Consider the following 20,600-nt stretch of genomic DNA (forward strand, 5'->3'; position numbering starts at 1 on the left):
TCTTCCCCAAATATATGAGCCAATAAACCACATTCTCAGCTAGACGACACAGTTTTTTATGCTCACGTGCTATATCACCACGCTTCTTCCTGTATGCTTTCCCTTCCTCTCCCAGGCCAAGGACAGCTCTGTATTTTCTGTAGCACATTCCCTCTGGTTTCCAATAGAGAGCTTAGCTAGTACCCCACTCACCGACTTTACTCTAACCCCTTTCAAAAAACACTTAAAATTCCAAAGGTGCTCTTTCCTTGGTAACTAATGATAAAAAGGAGTCAGATCTTGAACCTTAGGAAATTTGTTGAAAAACTTTCAGATTATGTATTTTTTTTGAAAAAAACAACTGCATTTTATTATGCTCATTACAATATTCAGAACTAGATCACTATAAGTGAAACTGTCACATAAGAACAATTTAAAAAGTGTTTCTAGCTATCACTTTACAGAGTTCATGCTTAAAATGAAATACTACAAATCATCCATGCCAGAATGGAAACAAAAACAAACACCTACTCAAAGGAAGCATATGCAGTCAACAGGGAGAAATCTCATTTAAAAGGCCTGTTTAAGGTTTCAGTATAAAGAGAGTATTTTTCACTAATATTTGTTCACTAAAAAGTTAAAGGCAAAAAAATCACTTGATTGAAAACTCAGCTGTAATTTTTTAATAGAGATCTATGTTTTGGCTCAATTCAACTCAGCAGTGACCTGAGTTTCCAAGTTAGTTTTTGCACTTACTAGCTTTTACCCAAATGATTCTTACTGACTAAAGTCCTCTTCCCCTCTCCTCTTATCATCTTTAAAAGGCTTTCCAACCACGCTACCCACCTTTCCCTTATCACTACCGGAAGGTATTTTAATCACAAATGGCAATCTTTTCATTCCATCGTTATCTAAACAGACACAGCACACAACTTTGTGGCTAGGTTAGCATTTAGTTCAACATATCACAAGGTCTGTGGACTATTTTAATTGAGAACTGAAATGAAAATCCTCACCTTGGTAACATTTTCACTGTTGTAATTTAGGGCCTTTAAAAAGGCTACTGTGGTTACTTCATAAAATATTATGCTCAGTTTGTTAAGAACTTGACATGTTTGCCTTTAAACTGAGTAACTGGCCTGGTTTTGAAATTAAACTTTTCCCCTTTCCAGGAAACACAGGCAACTCAGTTACAATTTCATTAGACAGATTCGTAATCCTATCAACTCAGTCAAAAATAAGACACAACATGCAACATTCAACAAGTCATTCCAGAGAAATTACTGAAGCCTGATGCAACACAGAGAAATATCCAAGGATCCTCAGACCATTCTTCTAGCATTACTTGGATACCTCTCCATATATGTAGCAGTCGTTATCCTTAGCTTCCAAGACATCTTTGACCCCTCTGCTTCTTGATGCACCAAGTCCTACTTCCACACGTGCCCAAGGCCACCCAAAACTACCTTCTCTACCCACCGGCTGAGTAAGAGGCAAGTACACAGAGGTAGGCATGTCTTTACTAGCTAGTCGGCAAGTATTTGCTGACTGAATAGCAGACAAGTAAAGAAGCCTAATAAGCTGACCTTGTGCAATAGCATTTACATCTATAACAATTCTAATGTGGGTCTCCCTCTTCTACTCTGTCACTGATTTTCAAAATCAAAAAACCACTGTAGTCTTGAGGTGGTTCAGAGGTTATTGGAGAAAACACAGTGTAAACCGTATTTTTCCATATATGCCTTTCCTAAAGAAACCAGACCAAAGCTTTTTTTTTATTTGTGAATACTATTCTTTTGTTTGAAAGAGGGACTTTTTATAAAGCACGTAAGCAATGAATTACACAAAACAGAATTCAAAAGAGTCCTAGAACATCGTATTTGTGCTAAAAAAACTTTCATCACAGCCATGCAAGCTTTTAGACACGATGATGTACGGCTATTTAATTCACAATAAACTTTGAATGCAAACACATAACCTTATCTAACCTTATCATAACCTGTGTTTTAGAGGAATATGTAAAATATACACACAAACAGCCTCAATCATAAAGACAAAACATTTCTCAGAAAAGCTACATATTGAAATGATTGAAAATGACTGAAATGATATATACTCTACAGTATAAAAATCCCTGAAGATATTATTCTTACTCACATTATCTTTTATTATTTCATTCCATAATTATGTATGAAAACTATAAATCCCAAGCAAACAGTATTTGCTTGGGTTCAGTACATTTCTACTACTGGTTTTATACAATAAACTCCAGGAAATGACTGTGCTTTAAAGCCAAGTGAATTTCCCCCAAAAATTCAAAAAAAATCTATTTTAGATTCCTCACAGTAGGGTTATATACTACTTGGCATTTCTATACTAAACAGCTACACCATCTTGTGGAGAAAAACAGAAACAGGCATTTTTAGAAGTTCTAACTAATACTAAAAATGGCTTAGAACTTATTTGAAGTATTTCATTTTGAAAACGGAGTCGCCTTTGATGGAATTTAGAGCTTACACAACGTAAAAGATCATGAACTACTGAAAACAAAGTAGGGTTGCTGAATTATCAATGTTTTGATAATATCAGGATTTTAATTATTTTGGATGTTATTGTCAAATAAACCTTCTAGAGGAAATCTTCCAAGTTGTTTTTAACTAAACAACCTCCAAATAAAACAGACCAAACAGGGTTTTGATTAAGAGAAAATATGGTGTTAAGGTTAATGACAAACTGAATGAAAAAGTATTTTTGGTAATAAAATTAGGTTTATTCTTACCAGTACATCATGCACTAAAGCTTGGTATGTCCAAGTATGATGTAGCGGAGTTGCTAAATCTATGTTTCTGTCAACAAGGACTAATAAGGGCCTTTGGAAGCTGAAAAGATGACACTGCATTAGTACTTCTTTAAACTTGTTTAGAACATTCCAGTAACATCCTCAGTGATATCAGCCACCTTCTACCTCAGATTTCAAGTTAAAAGCCAAACTGTCTACTAGGCAGTTTTTCCAGCCTTCCCCGAAGCATCTGTGGCTGACCACTGCCAGAAATTTCATGAATCACTGTCCTACCAATGGTAAAAAGATAATTCTGTTTTGTACTAAGTGAAATTACCAATGCATAACAATTAAACAGAAGTCAAAACACCAGTCAGTAACTGGCCTTGTAGGTATTAGTTATTACCTTTCTTGTGTGGATACATACATGAATTCTAATCAACTGTTTTATGCGGTAAGAGGCCATTCGACCTTAATCCCCACTATGAACCTTAAATATAAAATCTCTCAAGTGTTGTTCATTTCATTTTTCCTGTTTGCTTGCATATGAAGTCTGTAAAGAAAAGATTTTTAACTTCTGAGATGCACCATAATGACTTCATCAATACTCAATTTTACAGAAAAAAATTTCAGATGAGCCTAAATATCTTGGGGTATAGTTACATAAACAATTTATAGTGAAGACAGAAATGGTGTAAATTTACAGAACATTACTGCACCAGCCCCTAAAGCACACTAACCCTACAGTAAATGTAAGCACACTAACCCTACAGTAAATGTGATAGCTAAATTACAGTGTCTTTGAACTGAGTAAAAGCATGCTAATTCCATGCTTGGGTTTTCCTTGTAATAAGTATTTTCACGTAGATGAAAAGGTTCAGGAGCCTTAGTCACTTGCCTGTATCATTCTGAAAAGCAAACTCAAGATCTGAAGCCACTTAAATAGTTAAAGGTTCCCATTTTTTTTTTTTGCATCTTGATTTTCTGAAGGTAGTGATGCTATACTGTAAGAAAAAACAAGCTACCTCTTTTAAGGAAAAACAGTGGTTATAATACAGTCCCCATGAAAATGAGAGAACTGGGATTTCATGGCTATTTCCTCTCCTTTTACTTTCTTATAGCTTTCAATCTCGCTTTATTTTGCCACACTTACAGATGTTTTCATGTCTTTTGCCAAAGTGCTGCTCTTGATTGAGGAAAAAAAATACCATGTAAAGACTATTTTATACCCAGCTAGATCATAACCATTTCTTCTAGCTCCAGTCTTTCCAATAGGTCTCCTTACCTTCTTATGTACAGTATAAGCTACCATAACACACTGTCCCCCATCCCCCCCAGGCAGCCTGCAGAGTCTTCCCTAACATCAAATATTTGGGGGTAAAGGGATGTGGTGGAGGCTACTGAGAACACCTATCGGATGAGTGCAAGCATCTGCAATTTCTTTTTCTACCCCTCCTTCCCCACAAAGGATTCAGATGTTGGTGACTTAAAAGTTCTTAACTGTCTAATGATCCAAGTGGCAGTCCCTGTGTAGCCCTCCTCTTGTAGAAACAGAGATGAGTGGAGAAACACCTGCCCTTGACATAATTGCAATTGAAAACAGTGCCCACAAGTCAGAAAATGTGAATTTCTTTCTTTTTAATTGACTAAAGGATGCTAACAGATATGTTCAGACACCCAACTGCATATTCTAGTCCTGTAAACCAAGTATACTGGCAGGGACTTGGTTCTTGCTGAGTTTAGAGGTGAATAAAATTGCCTGCTTCTTTAAATAATTTTTGACTCACAGCCTAGGACTGCATACTTTTTAGCTATGAAAGTTTTCAATCTGATTATACAAAGAGATATGAAAACTTGCTTAGAAGAACATCTAATTCTCTTAATACAAGCAAGCTACTCAGAATTTGAACCAAATCCTTGTAAATAGTTTTCAGTACAGTGACTTAATTCTAAAGAGATCTTTCAGACAACTGAAATATGAAAAATGAAAATTCAAAGTTATTACTAGCACCATACCTGAACTGGCCAGCTCCAAGTGTGTCACCTGTAAAAAGACTGTTTCTGGCATCCCTTAGATTCTCTCTGAGCTTCTTATCTAATTTCTGAGGTGGAAAAAAAAAAGCAGCTTTTAATGAGCAATGGTTTTCTAACCTTTTTATACGAAAAAAATTAAAGAATGACTGTGCTATTATTGTGGTGAATAAATCTGTAGGAAATCTAGGTCCACAGCACACTGAACCCAGGCCAAGAAATTTCTTCCTCCTTTTTTCTCCCTCCAGCATTCTAGATCCAGGACTGCAGGGCAGATACTTCCTTTATGTCCACTAACCACCCTCGCAGGCAATTAGCACCCTCTCCTTAAACATGTAAACAAAAACCACTAATAGGAGGCACCAACAAGGAACCACAACTCAAAAGACCTGCAGAAGCAGCAAATGAGCTGTCAGACACTGCCACAGTGAACGTTTCATAAGAATGAGACTACTACTACTGTGAATACACGCACACTGAATACTTAATTTTAATCAGCATGAGGCATTTTTTAATTGTGATTTAGTCTGGCAGTTTCATCTCTACTTGATAATCAAGTTTACTTTGGTATAGTAAAGAAAATCTTGTATCCATAGGGTTTCCCAGTAAGATAGCTAAAAGTTCCTTATGTAGACACACAGAAAACCCCCAAGCCAGACAGCTACTTTTCAAACAATGTAGATACAGCTTAATGGTTCTAACTATAATGCCTCTCAGAAAATTCAGATAAACTCTAGAGTAGGAATGATCGTTCAGGTTTAAGTTTCTCATCAGCTGATTCATAATATTCCTAAATGCAGTATCATACTATTATGATACTATAATTTCTATGCGTATGTTCCATGGAACTGAAATCAGAAAGGAGAACTGGCTTATTTCTTTTCCAGTTTTATTTCCCCGATACGGGAAAGCATATGATGCCACTGGATCTCTATCTGATATTGAAAAAAGTAAACACGTTAGGAAAGTTTTAAAACAATGATACTTGTTTAGAAAATAAATTCTTACCACTGCCACCATTTCAGCTGCAGTTCCTCTTGAGCATCTGATTATAGGAATGGCTCCTAATAAAAGAGATAGCAACTTCCACTTGCATGAGAAGTTTCAGATCATAATTGTGTACTTTTCAGAAAACAAATCTTGTGACATTTTGCAGTCAATTTTTTTAAGTGGACAATACAAACTATACTAAACACGTCTCTTGCAGTCATTATCTATGAAACCAAACATACCATATTGAACCATAATAAAGTTTTACAAAAGTAAATGAGTATCTCATGCAGGCTTTTGTAAGAAGTATAATGTAAACAAAAAAACCCCACTAATGTACTGTGGAAGGGAAGAATGAACTATCTCATATGGAAGTATTAAAACTGAACATTTCAAAACCTTAGAAATTACTCAAAAATAGTAACAAACTGAAATATAACAACAACAACAACCAAAAAACATTATCAGTTATAGCTCACTGCAGGGGAATATGCTTTTCTAAAAGACATTTTCCATTGGACCGCAGGTTTCAGTATCTTTAGCTGTTTCTGGCTTATGACTATATAAATATGAAAATTCAAATATCATAGAGTTTAACTGTCTCAGTAAAAGAGAGATTTAAAAGAGAGTAAAAGAGATTTAATCTATATCATGCTAACACTTCAAAGCAATCAACAAGTTCCGAGAAATCTCTCCTGAACAGATTTCCCCATAGAGATCCCAAACTCTCCTTGAGAGAACACCATCTCAGACAGCGAAAACAATTATGAACGGTAGGCGAGTTTAGCATTTGAACACTTTTAATTTTAAACCTAAGAAAAACGTAAATTACATCACACTAGTTTTAAGATTTATATATAAATGTCACTGCTTAAAGTGACAATCACTGACACAATACAATGTGCGAACGTGGTTTTTTATATTACTTTAAAAATGTTTTTATTTGTAGTTTTAAAATGGTAGTACATTACAAAACATTGTAATAACCAGCTGGCAGCAAAAACACACAAAAAATACACTTTTATTGTGGGAATTTCAACTTCTGTCTGTTTCCACTACATTATTTAAACTATGAAGTGGTGATACATGAGAATTTCACCACTTAATGGCAGTAGACAGGAACAACTACTGAGTAGTGAAGGAGAACTTATGTAGATGTCACCAGCACGAAAATGTATGAGCCAACCATCAAGAAAATTCACAATAAACCAAATAAATTTAAGATACCTTTCTATGCCTTGATTTATTTCAGTTAGACCTTTGAACAATTTGTTGGGGGGAGGGGTGCTTTTTTTTGAGCTATATATCCAAACTCAAAGCACTCTTGATTTTCAGTGTAAACTAGGATTTTGTAAAAACAATGCATCCAAAACCTTGCATTTCAGCAGTATGCTTCACCCATTGATCTCGAAGGCTAAGACTGAACTCCCATGTAGGACGGACTTTATGTATAGCAATAATCTTGGCAACTCACACAGTGAACTATTTTAGGTTTCTGCAACAAGTATACTTTCCACCTTTCCTTGGCTACTTTAATCATTGAACTTCTACGTATCTAACTAAAAATGCATCTCTTCTAGAAAGAAGACACATTGAAAATATGCTAGAATTTGAAAACTTACCAAGCGTAACAAAGAAACAGAAGAGACTATCAACAATAGTGTCCATTATCGTTTCCATTTCAGTGTCGGTTATATCTGGTCTGTTAATGGCTAAAACAGCACGGAAAAATGTTAAGAATAGGGTTAAAGAAGCTCATAATGCCACATTAATACTGAGAAACTGACCCTCCTCTTACCCAATGGCTGTTAATAGCCAAATGCTTCTGTTGGTGAAGCGACCAAATTGTGAAATGCACCTTTTAGCACTTCCATTACTTTAAGTCAGACACTGGGAGAACTAAACTATTGCTCATTGTGTAAGGACAAATATTGCACAACCTTCCCCCCTCCCGCTATCTCTGACAATGCATACTGTAACTTTTTGATATGAATGGCTATCCACTTGGAAACCATTTTTCAGATGTAAAATCTTCAAGAATTAGACCTGTATATTTTAAAGAGAATTACAGTACACTTACCTATATTTAAAGATTCTAAATACCACCTCCTGTAATGGAGCTCCCATTTAATTTTTTAAAGAAAAAAAAAATTACTTTCAGTTTCTAGTCTAGGGAAAATTCCCTAAAACACTTCATGGTACAGATAGAAAGATTTCCCTCTGCTGTTTAGGTCTGTAAAAGAAATGCTTAGCAACACTTCTGGTAAATAATACTGGAAAGAACATAAAAGCTGACAGGAAACATCAAATTTCATCTTACTGCAGGTATCAAGTCAAGCACTACCTCTGGACTCGTGGCATAAATCCCCCCACCTTTATTTTATTTTACTTTTAAAAAATCTCTGAAGTAGTTACCTGTCTTATCCCCTTACCTCAAACAGGAACTTCACTGCTCAGAGCATTAATAAGCTTTCCATCCCAAATTTATGCATGGCCAGCCATAATCATTCTCTAACTTTAAGGGTGATTTTTTCTCCCTAGCTTTTGTCCTCTGAAAACTTTACAGAGATTAATTATATTAGCAGTTTTTATTAGTAGCTAGACTTAACAAGTCAAACTTATTATTAGGCTACTCCTACTTATTATTAGGCTCCCCTCAGCACCTTTTTTATTCCGTGTTCATCTTTCTTAAACATCAGTACCTAGAAATGCAGACTGTTCCCAATACCTGTATTTTCCTGTAATGTCAAAGTTTTGACATTAACTGGGGTTATGACTTTCTGTAGTTATCTTCAACTAATGGTCTCCCAGTTTACAGGGGGAAAATAATCTTATTTTTACTCCTGTACCATTCTCAATTTTAAAACTCCATTCCCTTCCTACTATTATGTTCAAAATCATCATTTATGATGCTCCAATGCTCTGCATACTATCAATGCCTTCTAATTTTGTTAGATGCACATTTTATAAGCACATTCCTTTTTTTGTACCATAGCAATCAACAAAAATACTTAATATGAGTGCTTGTTAAGTAAGACCAACCTTTTGGAATCTCTCATAAATATTCTTTCAGCAAAACATTTTATCATGTTTACTCTATATATTCCTCTCTCTCCACTTTAACAAGCTTATTGAGAATGAAGCTGTTATAGAAAGCAAGGTTAGATTTCCTCCATTTTCTTGTTCTTTTTACAAAATTGATACAAATGTGGTATAGATACATCTGAATAACATCCTCCAGGAACATCCACATTATACCGATACTAGTCACTCTTCCTTCTCCACAGTCATTGAAAGACAGAACCAGGAGGCTGAGGAATCACCTAGTCCGTCCTCTGTCCTCTTGCCCAAAGAAGAGCTAAACCTATGTATTTTTGTGTCTAACCAATTCCTAAAGGACTTCCAGTGATGGAAATGCCATAACCTTTATAGGTAATCTATTCTAATATTTCACTATCCTTAATGTTAGAAAGTGCTCCTAATACCTGAGCAGAAACTTTCTTGTTGCAATTTAACTTCATTACGTCTAGTCCATTACTACATGGACAGAGAGAATGTGCTCTTTTCTCTCTCTGAAAGCCTTTTACATAATTGAAGAATGTTATCGTGCTTATTTGTCCTGACATTACTTCTCCGTAAATGCAGTCATACCACCAGCAAATCAGGAAACTGAAAATCAACCTTTTTTTGCTGAATGTGTGGCCACATGATCGCGCTGCCACAAGAACAACAACCCTCTTTCAGCAGCAGCAGCAGCAGCAGCAGATGATTCACAGCAACTTATGCAGATTATGAAACTATACAAACTGGCAGTTCCCTGCTAGGGCCACTCTCAAAAAGGAGAGGAGACCCCTTCTCTGCCCGTGCATCCCTACTGCCCCCCTGTGTCAGATCTAGAACTTGTGCACTGAGATCAGGGCAGTGTTGTACTGGAATATATAATCACTTCTGTAGGGGAGGCTAGATTTCTGCTTGTTCAGTTTTTGGTAACAGCACACATTTAGATTGGCATTTTAATTCAAACTCCTTGTTAGCTAGTAGGAATCCTGTTCCACTCAAGCATCTTTATGTACTCACAAATACATCACAAAACAATTATTACTACAGCTCTTGACAACAGATTTTCATAAAAGGAATGACATCCTAATGTGAGACAGAGATTGGTAGGATGGATCCAGTTTTAAAGAAAGGTACTGACTTTGGAAATGGGGCAAGAGAGGCAAAAAGTCCCACTGCGAAGTGTTAGGCATACAGAGACTTCTCATCTCTCTACCTGGATATTAAAGGAGAGTATTCTGTGTTTCAAACTAAATCAGGAATTAACTGTGTGGGGGTATAGCCAGGCATTGTGACTATGCTAAAGTAATGAAGAGTGCTGTTAAAAAATGGTTGTCTTGCCTCTGACTTTTGCAACTTTCCTGCATTGGATTTGCAGACCACACAAATGTAGGGTGAGCTGGGATTTTCTTTAGAGTGAGCCAACTGAACAAACACATTCTGCAGCTGCAAAATTCCTAATTCTGATGTAAAAGGGAGGCAAAGATGAAGGAAATGGCAGCAGGGGCACCTAGATAACTAGCCATTAGAGTAAGAGAGGCAGTGGAGGTAGGGTGATAGCTTTCTCTTGTTTAGCAATTGAAGGGGCCAGGAAAGCACAAAAACCGGACCAAAGGAGGGAGGAAAACCACGTGGCTGCTGAGGACAGCTAGTATATACACTCAATCAAGCTGCAGCAGCGCTGCAGCCTACAGGTGACTGACCTAAGGCACATAGTTTTCCTGTTAGGTTCCAAAATAGGCCTGACAGAAGCCTCCAGGTAAGAAAAAACAAAGAAGTTGCCTGAGGCCGATTTCACTTGCAGCTCTGAGATGTCATGGAGAAGCTGACAAACAGCTCCTTGGTACAGGTGCTCGTAGACGCCATTGGCATTTCTTACTTTCTATGCTCTCCTTCCCCAGATTCCTCCCTGCGCTACTCCACCCCCAGATCTTAACTATCTCCCCTTGGTACATCCCCACGTGTTTGGATCCCAGTTTTTACATCTCGACTGGGGAAAGCAGGTAATGGCTGATCACTGTCTAGAAGGTACAAACAACTCTTTATCAATTCAAACTCATTTTTCTTGCTTTACCTTCCTTACAGGCACTTTACAACAGACCATTCACACAGAAACAAAATACTGAATTCCTTAAGAACTGCAGAAGAGATTATGACTAAACAGTAGTGCCTACACACAGCAGCCACCCACAGTGTTTCTCTACTTGTGTAAATACGGAGAAATATTTCCTAAATAATTCCATGCATAAAAGCCCTACTATCCATATATAAATCTATGCTACAATTTCCCTTTACTAAATTTTATAATTTTAAAATTAAAACTAGAATTTTTACGTGTTCAACAATCTTAGAGAGAATCTACATCAGTTCTTTTCCTAAATGAAAATACATATTTACATTTCACTATTACAACAGCCACATCGTAAAGATGCTGTATTTAAGACCTAAGAACTGCTCTCTTCATGATATTAATCTACACCTCGAACAGATTATCCCAACATCTGAACAGGTGAAAGATGAAAAAATATATATAGATGCAGAGATCTGTGCATGCAATCTACACATTAACACAGTAAAGGGTCTTGAATTAAAAAGTTAAATAAAATCATTGATAGATATTAACTACAACTTCGAAAGTCAACACCAACTTTAGACATTCCAGTATGATTTTTGTACAAATAAATTTTTGCTTACCACGATATGAAACAAGCTCTTTGTTTTGATTACACAATACAAACATATCATCTTCCAAAGTAATAAAATTGAGATACTGATCAAATACCTAGAAATCAAGGAACAATGGTCAGAACAGTCCAGAAGGAAGTATAAAATATCTATTTGTGATTTACTGGTACTTCTGCTTGAACCTCAATGTTACAGAACTACTTATTAGAAGACATAAATGTAAGACATTGTACAAACTAAAAAAGCCTTTGTAAGTATCACTGAGTGATCCTGCAGAATATTAGAGCACTCTTGAAGAGTATTAAAAGAAAACAATCCAACTTCAGGGATTTCTATGGATAAACTTTTAGTAGCTGAGCATCACTGAAAAAATACATATGGAGGACAGCGTAATATTACAGGTTTATTTTTTACTAATATGAAGGACTACAATATAAGCAGCGCTGAGCTCTCAGCCAGGAGAGATGAAAGAGAGGGTAATATGTATACAGTAAGAGATTGTTTCTCATAAAATATGTCTGAATTTTCTGTAAAATATTTGTACATTCAGAAAAAAATGAAACCTCTTTATAGCATAAACTGTGAATTGGACAAAGAGATATAATAAAATTAGTCAACAACTACATCAATTTACCCCTGCTGAAGATCTAAGGCTTAAAAAATGTTACTAGTTTTTCATTTAAATTCACAACTGTTTCCTTCTCTCACTCCAGTAGTAATCCCCAACAGGACTGAGAAAAAGCATATGTATTTAAATACATATGAAAATAATTATTTAATAATATGTAGTCTTGGTAAAGGTACTGAACAAAAATGAGAGATTATATGCCACTCATTGGTCTTTAAATCATAAAAGTTGAGGAGTATACAGTATCATAGTGTATATGTATGGAACACCCACCTACTGTACATTGTCTGTTTGAAACGACAACTGCATTCATACAAACATTTTCCATGTATTTCTAAGCTGAAAACTCCACACCATTAAATGTGACTGGATGCAGTCACTGAGTTGATGAGATCGAGAATGCTCTGAAACCACTGTATTTCCTCCCTTATCATTCACCACAAAGGTCTTGCAGCATTTGGACTTCTGACTAAGATGAAGTGTAGCACTAAGCAGCATTAATGAGATGACTGTAATTCCCTTATTTTCCCCAATAAATCCATGCCTGTCACTGAATCAAGCTATACAAAAGAAAAAATATCCATTTATTTTGTTCATGATTCTGTCAGAAAAGCAGTGTTGGCACAGAAGTGGCCAAAAAAGACTACAAGAACATCTGTAATGGCAGTATCTTTAACATCAGAGACTGTGTGATTTTCTTACCTTAGCCACTTGTGCTACTGCGTTAGCACCTATGGCAGCATTTGCAATATCTTCCAGTTTACTTCTTGAAATGGCAGAAATAAAGTTTAAATAATATGATTCATAAAGTTGATTTCGAAGATCCTAAAAGCAAGGAAGACCACAACCTTTTTCCTGAATAAATACTAATATATTTCTGAATAATTAAAAAATATGAATACTTTTACAAGGTGGTGTTCCAATATCATAGTCAAATTACATTTTCTGCTTAGTGCTTAGACATCTGGTTCATACACCCTTGTACGTAGTGTTTTGACTAAAATTACTAAACAAAACATACCTCACAGAACCAGCCAGGAAATGAAATTTAAGCTACCAAGCAGCAACAACTACTATTCTATGCATTACCACTGACAACAATTATCCTCTGCTATTTTTTCTTCCTTTGGTAAAGATGTCAAGTTTCCATCAACTCCTCCCACAGAATCAAAATTGTTGAGGTTGAAAGGGACCTCTAGAGACTACCTAGTCCTATCCCCCTGCTCAGAGCAGGCTGCTCAGGGCCACATCCAGTCAGGTTTTGAACATCTTCCAAGGATGGAAAGTCCACAACATCTCTGGGCAACCTGTTCCAGTGTTTGACCATCCTCACATTAAAGAAGAGGGGTTTTTTTTATGTTTAAGTAGAATTTCCTGTATTTCAATCTGTGCCCTCTTATCCCCCCATTCCCAAAACTCACTCTCCAAAACTCTGTAGACACATTTACTCTTCTACTGTCTGGGAAACAGAACTTTTCCACGTAAAAGTTTTGGGAAATATTTCGTATGACAAAGATTTGCTAATAAATAATAAAACACAAGCAAAGGTGTGTTCAGACATGCACAAGAACTGGATGTAGAATAGTCACATTCCCTTCAGGGCAAGATTACTTCACACACTCTCTCTGTGTTGTGTCTACACATTTCAGATACTGAGCATGCAAGCTACCTGGCACATTCTGTCAATATTTTCTTCTGTTGGCATTACAAAGTAAACAGCTGGAACGTCTGGAATAGCATCCCGATCTGAGTGCAGAAGCCTGAAAGGAAGAAAACTACATCTCTAATGTGTCCCTCTTCAGAGTTATGTAACATTATAACACTAAAGAAATCACTTATCTATAAGAAACAATCTAATTCCCTAGAATTTCTCCTTACATTTTATTTACTTAGATTTTAATGAGAACATAACATGAAAAAAAAAGCAAAAATCACATTTAATTTTTTTTGGTAGCTAAATATGTCAATGGAGATCTCCAAATTTTATTTGAAAGTTGAGAAAAGGCTTCAAAAATCTTCAAGACTGATTATTCCATCCAAAGGAAACTAAAATATTACACACAAAAAGTTCATATATGAACTGCTATTTGTGGGCTAATTTAAAGCATTACAACAAAAAAACAGCTTATCTTATACTAGTAAATTTGCCTTTCCTGCTCTTCTAAACAAGGACAGGCAAGGTGCTAACATGCTCCTATCGCACTTCTGCAGGTGCGTCAATATATTAAATTGTTTTTCAATTTCTAGCCTTCACTTAGCAAAAGTTAATAAACTTTTGAAAAATGTACACATATGTTCAAAGTGCCTCCACAGCTATTACCTCAGCTACAGAATGACAGTGAACTAAATAAACGTAACTTAAAGAAAGAGAAATTGGAAATCTCTTAAAATAATACTTAAATATTTCATATCTTTGACAAGATACAAAAAAGTCTGTGTGTAAAAATGTATGCAAAGAGCATATACAGTCCCATCAAACCATTTGTGCCAAAAAAACCTTAATATATATGAAATATAGAGGGATTTGTACAAATAGATGTCCAAAAAACCCTACTAGATAATCTTTATGTTTGGACAGGGGCCTCCTGCATGAGTAGAAAATCCTACTGAAGAATATGATCTCACCAGTCCCTGATTCTTAATAATACCATTTGATTTTAGGAAAAAGTAAGACTATAATCTTTATTTTAACAGTTGTTCATTAAATGATTTTTTGATGTATGTTCATGACTTATTGGGAATATTAGGTAAACTTCTTAAAAAAAAAAAAAAAAAAAAAAGAAGGTCATTTTTTTTTAAAGTACTTACAGATGCAAAGTGATCCCCATATCTCTCAACTCTTTCACTGACAGCAAAGGTGAGATTATATCTTGGCCAAATCTGTCATAAATGAGAACCTGTAACACAGACACAGCTGTATAGATAAACACATTCTTACAAAGCGGTGAACAGAGAGGATGAAAAAGTTCAGGTTTAAGGAACTGCTGCCATAACCTTGAAGATGCTAAACATTTACCCATTTATAATAAATCATTAATTTGTCATGGACTTCCTGTCCATTTGTGCTTACTAAGACAAAAAGAAAAAAAAGAAAAGAAATTCAAAGATAAATCGAAAAAAAACATCATTTCCTTCTGAAAAATGTTAGTCAAATAGGAATCAGTGGCTGCCTGTAATTTGTTACTGTAAGGGCAGAATTTCTCTGACTATATTTGAGAGGAAACGGAGGGAGAAGAGGAGGTAAAATACAGGACCTTAGTAACAAAAGACAACAGAACAGATGAAGACATAGACTATTTGCTTTCTGGTACCAAAAATTTCTTCAGAATCACGTTATTTATTTATTTATTTATTTAAAGCTAATGAAGGTAGCTTGATCTCAGCTCATCCTAAATTTAAAGTTTTCAATAATTTTCCCTTTCTACTGGTTTCTTCCTGACTTTGTGAGTTCACCTGTAAGGTCTCATCTAAATTTATGCCAACAGGTATCAATGAGACCTAAGCACACTTCTAAACATTCTCCCTAGTTGCTCATTAAAATATTTGCCTAAAGAATCAGTTGCTCTTTAAGTAACTAATCTTTCAAATATGCATCATCCCCACAAATTCTAATATGCAATTTCTATATATTCTTAACAGCGAAAAAAATATTCTGTACAAGTTAAAAACACTAAACTAAACTTGATTTAATTAAATCTGATAATCTAAACCTTCTAGAGCACTGTAAAAATCTGCTGTTCAGTTCAAGTAGTACTTACCTTCCATACAGGTTCTCCTGTGCTGTTTTTAACAGGAGGAACATTGAAGTTCAACATACGTTTCAAAGCCACTGCAAAGTAAGTAGAATAATGATTTACTCTCTTTACAATTATACCACTTGGCACAACAACAGAAACTAAACACGTTAACAGGCCTTTATGATATGGTTCATTTAGGAGGAAAAACCCCCAAACCCCACAAAATATAAATACAACAAGCCACATTGTCTATTATTTTTAGGTAGCGTTTGACTGACAAGTGACACACGTCAGCTAGAATTAATTAATGGGCTCAGGGAAACACTGCAAAAGGAAGAAAAAAAAGCAAGTCCCAACACATTAAGAAAGAATCTCTTTTCTTTATTAGATGGGCTGTATTCTATTACAGTTTGCCTTAAAAATAATTGCAGTATCTTTCTGAAGGGGGCACTCCGCACATTAAGAACTAGTTTGCTCTGCATTTCCCACCAAACTGGAACAGCACTATACACACAAGCCAAAAATACCTGTTTGCCTGACAACAATTTTGATGCACACACTGAAACATTTTGAGAATGTTTAGAAAACATCAGAAGAAATTGCTGCTTTGAGGGATATAAAAATTCCTCTAAGTTGCAGTAGGAAAACTCTTAGAGACAAGAATGTGTTTTCATTAAACATCCGAATCAACCCAGGAAACAAGGCAGATTCCTTAAACGACCTCTAACTCACAAATCATCTAAATAAGGAGCCCTTCCTCATTTACCTGATTAGACAATACACAGTGTTCTTCTATCCCATCTTTGGCTAGAAGCAAAATATTTGCATCAATACAAGTTTGTGGCTATTTGCTCTGAATTCATAAATAAAATCATCATAAACCTTTGCAAAGAGGAAAAACGTTCAGAAATCATGGCAACGTACACCACTTTGCTCCTAGATGGGTAACAGCAGAAATGGTTCTAACTCTTACACTGAATGACGCTACTGAGAGTACTCAGTGCAGCTCGCATGGAGTACATGGGATCATAGGACAGCTCAGGCTGAAAGGGACTCAGGAGGTCTCTAGCCCGATCTCCTGCCCAAAGCTGGGCCAGCTGTGAGGTCAGGTCAGGCTGCTCAGGGCTTTATCCAGGCAGGTCTTCAACATCTCCAAGGATGGATGGCACAACCACCCTGTGCCACCTGTTCCACTGCTTGACTGTCCATGCAGTGAAAAAGCATTTCCAGCTTGAAAAGCTCGTTTCAACTCACAAGAGCCGTTGTCTCTTGTCCTCCCACCACACACCACTGTGACAAGCCGGGCTTCTCCTTCTTGATGACCTTCTCATAGGTAAGGGAGGGCTGCTACCTAGGTAGCTTAGCAGTCACACCTAAGACAGCCTCTTCTCAAGGCTGAGCAAGCCCTGGTCCCTCAGCCTCCCATCACAGGGCAACTGTTCCAGCCCCCAACCATCTTGGTGGCCCACTGCTGAACAGACTTCAGTTTATCAATGTCTTTTCACCCCCCAAGGGCCAAAAATTGGATGCAGTATTCTAAGTGTGGTCTCATAAGTACTGAATAGCAGGGGATAATCACTACCCTCAGTCTACTGGCTGTGCTCCTGTGAATATGCCCCAGAATGCTGCTGTGTGGGGGCACGCTACGGGCTCATGTTCAGCAAGCCTGCAAGACCCAGGGCCTTTTCAGCAGAGCTGCCTCCCTGCTTGGCAGCCTCTAGCCTGTAGTGTTGCATGGGGCTCTTCCTTCCCAGGTGCAGAACGTTGCATTTGTCCTTGTTGAATTTTGTAAGGTTCCTGTTGGCCCATCCCTCTGTCCCATCTAGGTCCCGCTGGATGGCAGCCCTGCCTTTGAGAGTACCTGCTGTTCCCTCCAGTTCAGTGTCATCTGCACACTTGATGAGATCAAAGTGAGACTAACTAGTCTGTAGTTCCCTGGATTGTCCTTTTGCCCTCTTTGAAGATGGATGCAACACTTGCCTCTCTCTAGGCATCGGGGACCACTCCTGGTCACGACGACCTTTCAAAGATGATGGAGGTGGTCTTGCAAGGATATCAGCTAGCTCTCTCAACACCACTGGATGCAGCTCATTGGGTTCAGTGGACTTGTATGGGTCAAATTCTCTCAAATAATCCTTGCTTCAACCTTCATCCGCTGCTGGTAATTCTCTTTGAATGCTTCCCATAAGCAGAAAGGCCTGGAAAACCCTGCTGGTGAAGACTGAGGCAAAGAAGACATTTTGCATCTCAGCCTTTGCCACTGTCGCTAATCACCTACCCCAGTCAGCAATGGTCTCACATTTTTCCTTCCATTACTACTGCAGCAGCAGAAGCTCTTCTCATTGCTCTTAACAACCCTTGCAAATCTCAACTCCAGTTGAACTCTGGTTTTCCTAAAACCACATGTACATGCCCAGGCCTAAAGTCCTCCTTTACAGACTGTCCCTGCTTCCATCTCTTGTACACTGCATTTACAAATCACATCACCAGTAATGAAACTGTTGGAACATTCACCCTTGGCTGTGGGAGGAAGCAAGCTGGTAGTGAAGGCTGGATCTCGCTGGACCCAGCCTTCCACTTTGCCATTTTTTTTTAAACCATGGACCTCTGAAAGCTGATTACAAATAGTACGTGGAAGCTTCCCTCCTTCCCTCCCTGCCAACGACATCTTCTGTACCTCACAGCCATATGAGCAATTTTGTACAAAGCTGAAGGGTTATGAAGGTTTAGTACTACTGGATTTGAAGCAGCTTCTCTGTAGAGCTTACCATTTAAAGTAAAACTCAGCATCAATTCTCTACAAAAGACGACAGCAATCAGACTACCAGCAAGGTGCGACAATTGTGACAAACATTATCCTTTCATCATTTATCTGGGTTTCTTTTTTATATTCACAGTCATTTAATTTATGTTTAGGCTGAACATCCCCTGGAGAACAGATCAGGTTTTTACTTTGCTTGCACGACCTGCCCTGGCTGGTCACGGACTGGGACTAAGGTCAAAACAGATGGTGTACATGTACAGTTATACAAATACTAAATGATAATACACCATTCCAGTTTTCTGTCTGAGCATCTTCTAGTTGTTCAATCCACCTTCTTGCAAATTATGTCTCCAACAGGCAAATTACCTCCCCAACAGAAGACAACATGGATTCAATGGTGAAGGATGACTGAAATAATCAACTAGCAAGGAGAAGCATGAAAGAAAAGAACAAAGTTGCATGAAATAAAGACTCAAGGACAATGTGCTTAATCAGAAAGGTAACAGAGTGAACAAAAGCAAAGGATAGCAAAGGAACATCAAATAGCACTGCTAGCAGTAGGAGACCAAAGGAATGAGATTACAGTAAGCAGGCTTATGATACAGAAAGAAGGTTGACAGTACTAGAAAATATTTAAGGCCAATAGAGAGACTGATATTCTTGGGCAGACAATTTTAGAAATTCCACATTAAATAAATGCACCCAGAATCCTCTATGCCACCAGAAAGATACTGCATCTGTCAAGGAAACGGTGACAAGACTACAGCTCAAATTACTGACAACTTCTGCAGGCAAGGGAGCTACACTGGACTATGGAGTGACATGCTCTCCATTTTGGGAATGTGTCCAGAGGGATGGCTTAAGGCTCCACAAAGCAGCATCCTTCCTCCACTTCTTTGAGATTTACCCTGGTCATAATTAAGTTAAAATAGATTACTTAAATTTCAATCCCTCCACAATTACAATCAGAACTAGGTTGCTGGTTGTTACAAGTACAGCAGAAGGGAAGCGCTCACAAGGCAGAGGAGGAAGTCGATTATAAACGCAGAGTAAATGTGTAAGGACAGGCAAAATAACTACCCCTTCTATCCCCAGATGACTTCCTGCACAATTAATCATCATGGTGAATTTCCCATTTTCAATTTCTGGAGGCCCGGCGCGTGCTCCAAGGCCTTTCTGTTATCTCAACGGGAGCATCACCCCAGAAATTTTATTTTTGCACCTCTAAACGACTCTTCCCACTGACCCTCACCACGTACAGGGAGGAAGCCGAAACAAGACAGAGAACGCGGCCCCGGGAGCAAGGCACGCCTCACCTCCCGGCCGCGCGAGCCCCCCCGGCAAGTTCCCGCCCCGCAGCTGCCCGGGCCGCCCCACAACAGCAGCAGCAGCAGCAGCAGCAGCAGCAGCAGCAGCAGCCGCGGCCGCCCGGACGCGCGCGCGGCCGTTGGTCACCGCGGAGGCCGCGCCGCGCCGCGCCCCCGCCCCGCCGGAGCCCCGCGTCTCCTCGGCGAGCGGCGCGGCGAGCCCCCCGCCGCCGCAGGAGGAGCTGAGCAGCGCCCCAGCGGCTCCGCCCCCGCGGGGCGAGCGGGAAGCAGCTCGCCGCCTCCTGCCCCAGAGACCCAAAGCAGCAGCAGAGGGGGAAGAAACCCCCGGCGGAGGCGCCCACACCCCGCCCCGGGGCCGGGGCTCCCGCTGCCGGAGGGGGCGGAAGAAAGGAAGGGACGAGGGAAGGCGGCCCGGGCTGCAGCCCCCGAGAAGGGCAGCTGCGGCGCCGCGAGGGGGGCCGCAGGAAGCCGCTTACCTGTCTGCTTCTCCCGAATACCGGCCGCCATTTTCCTCCGTCGCCTGCCCGGCCACGACGCGGCGCCCCGCCCACCGCCGCGTACGCAGCGGCAGGCGACGTGGCGGCCCCGCGCGCGGCAGGGGGCGGGCCGGGGCGGGGTCTGC

General features: G+C 38.6%; 1 protein-coding gene across 2 annotated transcripts in view; it reads right to left on the bottom strand.

Moving 5' to 3' along the window:
* The window catches only part of SCFD1 (sec1 family domain containing 1), a 57,460-nt gene extending 36,899 nt beyond the window's left edge, over window positions 1-20,561 (bottom strand). The window contains exons 1-10 of one of the 2 annotated variants that reach the window (XM_026095071.2): window positions 20,455-20,550; window positions 15,908-15,978; window positions 14,958-15,046; window positions 13,819-13,909; window positions 12,852-12,974; window positions 11,531-11,618; window positions 7,402-7,491; window positions 5,798-5,853; window positions 4,775-4,860; window positions 2,759-2,858 (exon numbers count right to left, since the gene is read on the bottom strand). In XM_026095071.2, coding sequence (XP_025950856.1) covers window positions 2,759-2,858; window positions 4,775-4,860; window positions 5,798-5,853; window positions 7,402-7,491; window positions 11,531-11,618; window positions 12,852-12,974; window positions 13,819-13,909; window positions 14,958-15,046; window positions 15,908-15,978; window positions 20,455-20,485 — 825 coding nt within the window. In that variant the 5' untranslated portion in view covers window positions 20,486-20,550. Of the gene's footprint in view, window positions 1-2,758; window positions 2,859-4,774; window positions 4,861-5,797; window positions 5,854-7,401; window positions 7,492-11,530; window positions 11,619-12,851; window positions 12,975-13,818; window positions 13,910-14,957; window positions 15,047-15,907; window positions 15,979-20,454 lie in introns of both variants that reach the window. The other variant, XM_026095072.2, reaches the window with a different exon arrangement.
* Window positions 20,562-20,600: the final 39 nt, after the last annotated feature.

The sequence above is a fragment of the Dromaius novaehollandiae genome, chromosome 5 (genome assembly GCF_036370855.1).
Source record: "Dromaius novaehollandiae isolate bDroNov1 chromosome 5, bDroNov1.hap1, whole genome shotgun sequence".
Classification (NCBI taxonomy): Eukaryota; Metazoa; Chordata; class Aves; order Casuariiformes; family Dromaiidae; genus Dromaius; species Dromaius novaehollandiae.